This window comes from Harpegnathos saltator, unplaced genomic scaffold, assembly GCF_003227715.2.
Source record: "Harpegnathos saltator strain DR-91 unplaced genomic scaffold, Hsal_v8.6 scaffold237, whole genome shotgun sequence".
In the NCBI taxonomy this organism is placed as follows: Eukaryota; Metazoa; Arthropoda; class Insecta; order Hymenoptera; family Formicidae; genus Harpegnathos; species Harpegnathos saltator.
In genome coordinates, this window is record NW_020230025.1 from 775,261 (window position 1) to 784,621 (window position 9,361).

A 9,361-nucleotide genomic window follows, 5' to 3' on the forward strand; every position below is an offset into this window, starting at 1 on the left:
AATTGTTTATGAAGTGCAAGCTATCGGCGTCTTGACATTTTCGTTTATGAGAAATTGATTCCAAGTCTATATCCATCTTTTTAGATGACAAATACTCTTTTTTATTTGACATCTTGTATTCGCATAATTGAATTGTCTCTTGATTTATTCTTAGCTTCCTTCGAGAAGGAACCACATGCAAATGTTAATGTGTGATTCTACGTGTAGTCTAAAAAAATCTCACTCAAAAGAACATCCCGTTTATATATGATTATTAACCGGTTTTAGCCGGTATATTATCATTGCTGAAATATTTTATGTCATTTTCTTCACTGTTTTGTAAGTATGTTAAATAATTACATTTAACTGATATGCATATTTATCACATCCGCAACTTCGCTTTTATTCACTATAAACATTTTGATTATGTAATATCAATATTATAAAATGTTAATGTCGTATGGCATTCATTTTTAGTTGCGGCACGCAAAGATTATGTTCCTTTTTTTCTAAATTTCCGACAAATCAACAAGATGAAAAAATATCGTCCGGATATATTATTTTTTTACGTTAAAATCAGGATATTGCAAAATTGTAACTGAGAAAAGTTCTAATCGAGATTCGAGTTGTTCTCAACACGTTAAACATAAAGATTAAATACTGACACAAGGGAACTAACGAAAGTGTTAATTAATGCGTTGAAAGGAATATTATCCTCTTGTCGTAAATAATTTATTTCAATGAAAGGAGCCGCAATATTTTTCACGCTTCTTTGGATCCTGACAAGATACATTCAAAAAGGAACAGAGATTTAATTTCGCCACTAAACACGATGGTGGTTTGCGTGTAGTTTCCTGGACAAAATCTCGTAGGTCGTTTATTATATTGGGAAGCTAATTAATTATTAATCTAAGAAATTGTTTACAACTTCGCATACTCACGTCGTAAAAGTAGCCAGTCAGATGATGAGGTGGTTTTTATATGTCAGAAATAGGAAAGATTTTAGGAAAGAAAAAAAAACTTTAGCAATGCGAAATATCAATTTGACTGTGTCGCACATGGCGATATCGTTACTTTCAGTGCTACTATAATAGTATCTTTTTTGAATTTATGGCCTAAAAATTGAGACCTCGTCCACCTTGATACACATCGCTGTAGCCGTTTGATTGCGCCCAATCATTTTTTTCTTGTGCATACGAATCACCTTACAAAATGACCTCAACATTAATTAGGTTATCGTAAAATGCAAATGCTAATTGAATCGAACTATCGCAATCGTCAAATTATCACACTTTCTTGCTCGCATCTGATTGCATGTTATTCTTATATCACTCGTTAAACGACCATTGACACAAATTGAATACAGCGGCTTGCCATTGAACATAGCATGTGCAAATGCAGCACACGTTTAATCAGAAACACGCATGTCATTAAATTATACGAAAATTATTTTGTGAAATGACATATGTTATATGGCATAATATACGGTAATAGACATAGTTATTAAAAAAATAATTATTAAATAAGGAGATGTGTCTCTTATCGCAAGAGATTTATAATACTTTTCTTATGTAGTGGGGCCGAATTTTCCAATATAAAAGGAGAGAATCACAGAATATACCATATCAAAAAAAGTTCAGCCTAAAATTTCCACGCCAAATCACACACGTAATTTCGTTGAAATATTATTTGAAAAATGCGTCCAGCGGTGAGTAAAACACTGTAAAAGCTGTATTTTTTATTGAAATCTTTGTATTCTAAAGAGAGCTATTTACTTAAAAAAATAACACATATAATATTCACAATATATTATAGATGTGAAAAAATCAAGTTATAAAATAAATTGTCTTATGATGATAAAGGTAACAACAGCGGACAAGAAAAGGGCAAAACGAGAAGAAAAAAAACGTGAAGCTGAAGAACGCGCGAAAATGTTGAGGAAAGAACGTATCATGCGAGAAATCGAGCTCGGTGCTTTAAACACAAAACGTTATCGCACTTTATGGCGAGAAATGATGATGAGGATCAAAATGCCGCAGATAGCCGAGGATGTGGAAATCGCATGCCGGAACTTCGACCGAGCTCTTGACATTAAGGATTACAGGTTACCGTATTTCAAGTCAGAGCAAGCTAATCTTATACACGTGTCTATTGCCATGTTTTAATTAAATACAAGTATATCAAGTATTTCGCAACTTCCAATACCATTTAAAATAAATTCTTATATTCATATATTCGTATATCCGTGTAGGATAAGTTTTTTAATGGACGCTTTAGACGAGGCTGAAGAGCAGTATCAGAGGAACGTATGGTCACACATCGAGATCATAGATCAACTGTTGGAAACATACAGGTAGCAACAGCTAGCTCGAAGCTAGAAACTGAAAGTTCTTAAATAACACTCGAAGCGAGTCGGTGTATCTTGAGCTCATCGCTGCGCATAGGAAGAGAGTACAGCGCGAAGAGAGGAATTACCAAAGAACTTTATCTGAAACGGTCAACCAAGCGAACACTGAAATCAGTAAAATCGATCGTCAGTCGAACGAGGACGAGACCTTGATGGAATCAATCACACGCGGCGTTGAACGAAAAGGAGAGGAATCACTGGACAACATCAAGAGCATTACGCTCAGTAATGTTATTAATCCCGTTAATTACTATATTATATTTCCAAATTCCATTTATTTTAGATAATTATATATATATATATTGCAAGTTCTAAATCACGATTCGACATTTGTATAAAATATGCGAATAATTTGTCATCCATGTGACTAACTTAATTATGTTACTTAATGTAAGCAAATATTTTAATAAGTTGCAGTTATTTTTCGACCTCTGAGACGATTTGATCGTTTGATTCAAATTTACTTGTATAAGAGTTTAGTCGATATTAAAGCGAATCGCATCGCATCAATTCGAAAGGTAAAATCGACGCGTTCGTACAAGATAGCAAGGATCTTTGCAGAATTTCCGCGGGTCAACTGGAGAATCGATTGCGAAGCTCGTGGGATAATCTACGACGAATCCTGTCAGATTATCATAACAGTAAGTGAGCACTTGTAATTTCTATAAGTAAACATTTTAACATCTTTTTCCACACTTATCGGCCGATGTAACGTCATTTCAGAAACGAAGAATCGCCGAAAATGTTACGAGACGATTAAAGAAAAGGATGAAAAGGATCAGCAAGTGATAGCGCAGCAAGTAATGCGCACGGGGAACCTCTGCGAGGAGATACGAAAACTTCGTGGCAAGATAACAATGTACGATGCCACAGCCAAGAAGAACATTTCCGAAATCCGAATAGAGTACGATTTCTTTGAGAATGCTTATTGGACTATGAAAAACCGTTTACTCTCAGGTGAACAGCCATCGTCACAATCTCTCGGTTCGTTTTCGCATAACGTCTCTGCAAAGATATAAGTTTTATAACTTCTTAATATATCAAACTGTTATTACTTGTTAAAAAAACGTTACAAACGATTTCTTATTGAAAAAAATGCAAAATGATCGTTCAGAGCAAACGAAAGATCAAGATCAGTTGAAGATATTGACGATTGAATATAACAAGACAATAAAGCATCTAGAACGTCTCGTACCCAAAGGCAAACGACTGCTCACGTTGATGCAAATCTGTCGCAAGTATGAAACGGAAAAAGAGAAGGTAATTCCGTTCGATTATTGTATGGAAGTGAAAAACTCGCTAATACCATCGTCGCAGCAAGTCTCAGTTCTATCAAACTTGGATATGACTCATCAGGTTATTTGATTCTACAATCAAAAATACGCAATGAAAATCACGACATTTTTAAGAACGTTTCGTAATAGATCATGGAGGATTATCAAGATTTAACGAATTTCTGGCGACGAGTCGGTGCTGCGCAGATAAGCACTATGCAATTGCGATCGGAAAAGGATAACTTGAGGAGTGAAGCGAACCGCTTGCGCGAATATCTTCATTCTTACATGACGCAGAAAGTAAGAGGATAGAGTGAAGTACAAAATAATTTAATATCTCCCCCTGTGAAACAAATATATTCCATCACGTTTTAATACAGCTGCAAACTCAATGACTATTTCATCAAGCAAGATATTGCAATCGTAGTGGCAGCCATCATTATTAACATACACACACATATATATATATATATATATATATATATATAAATTTTCACATAACTTACTTATTCCAAATATAAACGCAAAACTTAGCATTTACTATTTTATTCGCTCTTTACTTTGTGATTATTATTTAAAATATAATGATATAGAAAAAGGATTATATATATATGTAGAGATGGTTCTCTTTAGAAAGTCGCTATTATCGTGCTTTCCAGAACTGAAGTTTAAATTTGCAAGCTAGAATATAATTCTAGTCATCATTGGCAAGTCTGTAAGTCGCTGACGCGAATATAAAATAAAAACAAAGTTCTCGACATATCTTCTCATACCGTTGGACAATAATAAAGAAATGTAATAAACAAAATACGATACCTCGTACTCTATATACACCTGCGGCAAGTGAAAAAGAAAAAAAATTCAACAACGTTTGACTATGTATCGGCCACTTGAAACTGATGAGTCTTTTATCTATTATGCACTTCCTTGCATTGTCAATCGCAACTGCGATACGATATTCAAAGTCTTTGCACGTCCAAGCGTCCAAACTATCTCAACGTTGCAACGTATTCCTGTGCGCTATGTGAAACAGCATTTTATTGCCAGCAAGGAATGTAACGACGCCCAGAGCGATAAGACATTTCAATGTGACGAACATGTTGAGCTTCAGCCAGAAGATACCAAACAGTACGAAGATACCTACAAATAAGAGAACCATAAATATTAATATTATATCGATATCACAAGTATCGACTTGTTCAACAGATTTAAAGGAAATGAAGCTCTACGATACATGTAAAATTTAGTGCAGTGTAGTGAATTACGGGCTACAAATGTGACTAGAAGTACGATCACACTTGCGAAAACATCACGATTTACTCTACGCCCGAGCAAAAACAGATAGACCTACGTACACACAATCATCTGTCAAGCAAAATCGGGCACATTAACATACAAACTTGCATACACACTTTATCAAAAGTCGATATATTTACCTCCTAATCCAAGGTGAAATGCAATCGCGCTGGGAGATAACGGGAAATTCGAAATATTGATACCCAGTCGAGCCCACAAGATCAGCAACAGCACGACCGGCGACGAGCAAAGTCCCGTAAACAAATTCGATACAAAAGCAGGAGGTCTACGTTCAGGTTCACGGAACATATGCTGAAATTAAAAACGATAAATTTTAGAGAAAAATAATTCAACAGTTGTGATTTATATCTAACAAGATAATGTTTGTCAAAAGGCATAATTTTACCAAATATCAAATTTGGAAACATATATTAATTTTGACACATTAGTTTGCCAATGTTTTGGAAGTGACAAAATCACCGAAAGATCTCTGCCGCTAACGAGCATTGGCGTATTTTATAAAACTTAAATGAATATATAAAGAATTACCTTTATCTCCGGCTTGGTAGTATACACGTTTGGCCTCTGCTTGTAAGGGGTATTCTTATCAGTACCTTCCATTGATGTCACCTCAGGGAACTTCAAAGTCACCGTGCCGATGTTGAAACGGAATGGATTGCTGATCACTGCGTCGCCAACAATCAATTCTATATCATAATCACCACTCTGATGACCGAAATTCATAGCTGCTGTTCCCACTGGCTAAAATATCATTTGCAAAATTTATATCACATCAAAACAAGTCTTTGTATGAAAGGATAAATAGCATTAAAAATAATTACCATATCGAATTTATAGACATGAGCAGTATCAGGCTCAGCAACAAAAAAGATTTCATGGCCGCTTTGTTTGTTATCGGTAGACTCGGCAACCGACGTCAAACGTACAAAAGCTTGATGTACACGCATTGGTTTTTTATTAGCGGAATCTCGAAGCAAAAATCGCATGACTAGTTTTTGCTGAGAGTCAGCTTCTATCTTGTGTTCGAGTTTACCCGAAAGGGATTCTGTATTTATTCTAAAACATGATACCATAGTTAGAAGTATGAAAGAATATATTTCTCTCTCTCTCTCTCTCTCTCTTAAAATGTATAAAATTTATATGAAATCACGAAAAATATTATCGTACGAGTACCTTGTAAGTTTCGGTTGAGTAGTTTGATCAGCATCGCCAGTACCGATTTCCAAGTAATCCAATATCGTTTCAGATAAGACTTTCACGGTAACCAAATTTGTAACAGACGCTGCGGTTATAGAGATTTTATAAAAACCGCGATCAGGCTTAACACTCATGAGGTTCATAGTGAATAGAGTCCTACAAAGAAACACAAAACATTACATCAAAGTATATGACACGATACATGTAAAAAATAATAAAAATATTGTTTGCTGAATTTCTTAACTTTAATTATATAAAAAAAAAGTTTAAGGGTTTATTCAACGACATTACTATGCCCCAAGGTATAGCTGATATCAGCATAAAAAGGCTGATCCAGTAAAGTATTGGGGACTACTAATCATATGTTTTGCAATACCCATGTAAAACAAGAAACTGATTCCTTATAAAATATGCATAGATGATTGTCCTACTTATAAGGAATAATTTTACATAAAAAAAATTTATAGTACATGCTCATATTCTTATTAAACTGTCTTTTAAACTTTACTTACTTATCATTTGGATGCTGCTGCAAATTTTCCTTACTCAAGATAACGACATCGTCTCCTACTTTCGTGGCGGAGTTTGCAACAACCTTAGGTACAGTTGGCAGTGCTTGATCAAGAATATCGCAAACCTTGACTGTGACTAACGGTTGCAGGTTAGAAATACTGTTTCCTCCATCAGCCAAAGTTATGCAAACAGGCTTCTCAGCACTATCAACAGCCAAAGTAGTTAAAGCAGAGAGCAAGTTTGTAACACCCTTCGATGTCTGGACGGAACGCCGTGAGAGAATATAATTAGAGAATTTGACAGTCTGTTGGAAGTTCAATGGTGGTTTTTTGTTCAATGAAGTCGATAATTTGTGAATACCATTGACAAGGAAACCTAAAGGAACATTTGTAGTTAATTAGAACACAATCAATATATAGAATTAAACACAAAGCTGCTGAAAGCTGTACTTGTGATGGAAAGGCCACCCTCAAACTGCAGGTATTGGCCATCCACTTCGTCGGCTTGCACTACAGCATCCTCAATACGGTCGAAAGCAAATGTAGCTGGAGTGCCTATGTCCGCAGCGATATGGAATGTGTAACCCAAGCTAACAATATAAAATTGACTCAGCTTATATATCATACATGGTAAAGACATCAGCAACTTCATATTACTATTACACATAACATGCTATAACTTACTTCCACAAACCATCATCTTTTCGCAAAGCTGCTTGTATTTGTTTGACTAATTTGTCAACTCTGGCAGTAGGTACTTTCTGTGACAGAGCTGTTAAGCCACTTACAGCATAATATAAATCAGACAGAGTAGAAGTATCCTTCTGGATAGTATTTGTCAATACCTATACATATTTTTGTCATGTAACATACTGTGTGATTTACAAACACTATATTTAGTTATTAAACACTGTGTTCAGTAATAATCATTATCTTCACTGTTTATGCAGTAGAACGAAAGTTTTAAACATCATTACATTACTATATATCACTAGATATATATCTTATTATTGCTATTGTTATACATTACCTTTGTCAGAGTACCTGTAGAAAACTCTTGGCAGTCTGCAATAGCTTTCCATGTAGAAGCCAGATAGAATGCTGTTTCAGATGTGATATTCTCCTCATTGGACTTTATTAAATACTTACAGATAGCCTAGAAACCAAGCCAATGCTATTAACATAACAGAATATTATGCATATATACAATAAAGAAAAAATACTATTATCAGTAAGACTAATCTTATAATCACAAGGTTTCAAGAAATATATTTTTCATCATATAATATTTCACATATATATATATATATATTATTTCTAAAAAATACTACATATCGAATAAAAGAAAATAATTACATCTGTTTTGGGTATAGCTTCTCCAAGAAACTTATATCCACTAACAGCATAGTATACAGTGGGTACATCTTGTAACTGAAATCCTGGCTCAAGGATATTTTTCAAACGGGCTTTGTCAGCCACCGACAAATATGAATTTGTGGATAGCAAAACTTCTGCATGTGTGAAATATGTACCTAGTGTCGCCAGCACCAGTGGTAATACGGTTACTAAAAAACAAACAATAATAAAATCGTTTGTTTCTCTTACAATTAAAATTAATTTTAAAAATCCATAATCTAACATAACGTACTTTGTTCTATCCGGCGAGATTGCAGTTAAGCCTAACGCCAAGTAAGCACAAATGAATTTACCGTCAAATACATTCCAAATCAAACTTAGAACGTGTAGAATCCCATTATCACACATTATTTAAGTGGAAATTGCAAATAATAATCAATAAATTAGAGAAATTACGCTACAAAGTTTTGCCGGACACGCGGCATAACCGACCATTTGAGCCGACCTGTGCGGCTAAAACATTCGTGCTTTTTTATGTTAGCACGATTCCGCTCTAATTAAAGAACGAACGACGTCACAATTGCACGTATTTACACAATACTCACGGATAATCATTTCGATCCTCAGTACGGCTCTCAATCCGTCCGCCACGTCGAACCTCCGAACAAAATGGCCTTACCTTCTCCATTGCGCGTGTCAGGAAAAATGGACGATAGTAACGATTTGCCAGTCCGGAAATGACCGTGGCTCCACGACAGTGGAAGCTTCGGATACTGGCGACTTTTGCGGGTCAAATAAGTACTGCAATTAAAAAATGCCGCCAAGGATGGCGGCATTTCATTTCTAGTTCAATTCTTGAGCCGGAGGTACATCTAGATATCTGTGCATCGTGACTCGAATCTGTGACAGCGATGTTTCAAAATACGTATATTTGTGTGAAAAGTTGAAAGAGAGAGGAGCAAGTGACAAATGATAATAAATCAGTTTAACAGGTAAAAAAGAAAGTAGTTTTAGTTTGTTATGATTATATTCTAAAATCATAATAATTTAATAATAGGATTATTCTGTTTAGCCGCAATCTCTATAATTTCTTGCACTTGTACCATTTTTCATTCAAGTAAAACTTCAAATATAAATTTATTTTATTTTAAATACAGGAACAATATGACGCGTCTAAAAAGAACAAATCTAATAATTGACTAGAAAAGTGAATATACGGGATAAAATTTTCAAATAAATCTCATACGAAAATTTTCCATTTTTAAATTTCATTTTTAAATTTCATATATTTTGCTTTCAATTAAACGAAATTACTTATC

General features: G+C 34.7%; 2 protein-coding genes across 2 annotated transcripts; one reads left to right on the plus strand and one right to left on the minus strand.

Moving 5' to 3' along the window:
* Nucleotides 1-531: 531 nt before the first annotated feature.
* LOC105184771 (dynein regulatory complex subunit 2) lies at nt 532-3,998 on the plus strand. The gene is made up of 7 exons (XM_025298765.1): nt 532-1,687; nt 1,842-2,083; nt 2,231-2,332; nt 2,424-2,662; nt 3,056-3,402; nt 3,452-3,706; nt 3,811-3,998. Exons 1-7 carry the CDS (start codon nt 1,676-1,678, stop codon nt 3,970-3,972), a joined length of 1,359 nt encoding a protein of 452 aa, XP_025154550.1. The 5' UTR covers nt 532-1,675; the 3' UTR covers nt 3,973-3,998.
* Nucleotides 3,999-4,001: 3 nt separating this feature from the next.
* On the minus strand, nt 4,002-8,770 carry OstDelta (oligosaccharide transferase delta subunit). The gene is made up of 11 exons (XM_011143690.3): nt 8,648-8,770; nt 8,043-8,251; nt 7,717-7,842; nt 7,371-7,531; nt 7,137-7,276; nt 6,687-7,062; nt 6,151-6,330; nt 5,799-6,033; nt 5,506-5,718; nt 5,097-5,268; nt 4,002-4,800 (listed from the first exon to the last, which is right to left on the minus strand). The coding sequence occupies exons 1-11, from the start codon at nt 8,655-8,657 to the stop codon at nt 4,655-4,657; spliced, it is 1,968 nt and encodes a 655-aa protein (XP_011141992.1). The 5' UTR covers nt 8,658-8,770; the 3' UTR covers nt 4,002-4,654.
* Nucleotides 8,771-9,361: the final 591 nt, after the last annotated feature.

Bases quoted from the DNA above. Each gene is read 5' to 3' on its own strand.
- OstDelta (XM_011143690.3), bottom strand. The intron at 7,277-7,370 runs GTAAGTTATAGC...TTATATTGTTAG, and splicing joins AAAGATGATGGTTTGTGGAA to CTTGGGTTACACATTCCATA. The intron at 6,034-6,150 runs GTACTCGTACGA...ATCATGTTTTAG, and splicing joins ACTCAACCGAAACTTACAAG to AATAAATACAGAATCCCTTT.
- LOC105184771 (XM_025298765.1), top strand. The intron at 2,084-2,230 runs GTTACCGTATTT...ATATCCGTGTAG, and splicing joins CTTGACATTAAGGATTACAG to GATAAGTTTTTTAATGGACG. The intron at 3,707-3,810 runs GTCTCAGTTCTA...GTTTCGTAATAG, and splicing joins TAATACCATCGTCGCAGCAA to ATCATGGAGGATTATCAAGA.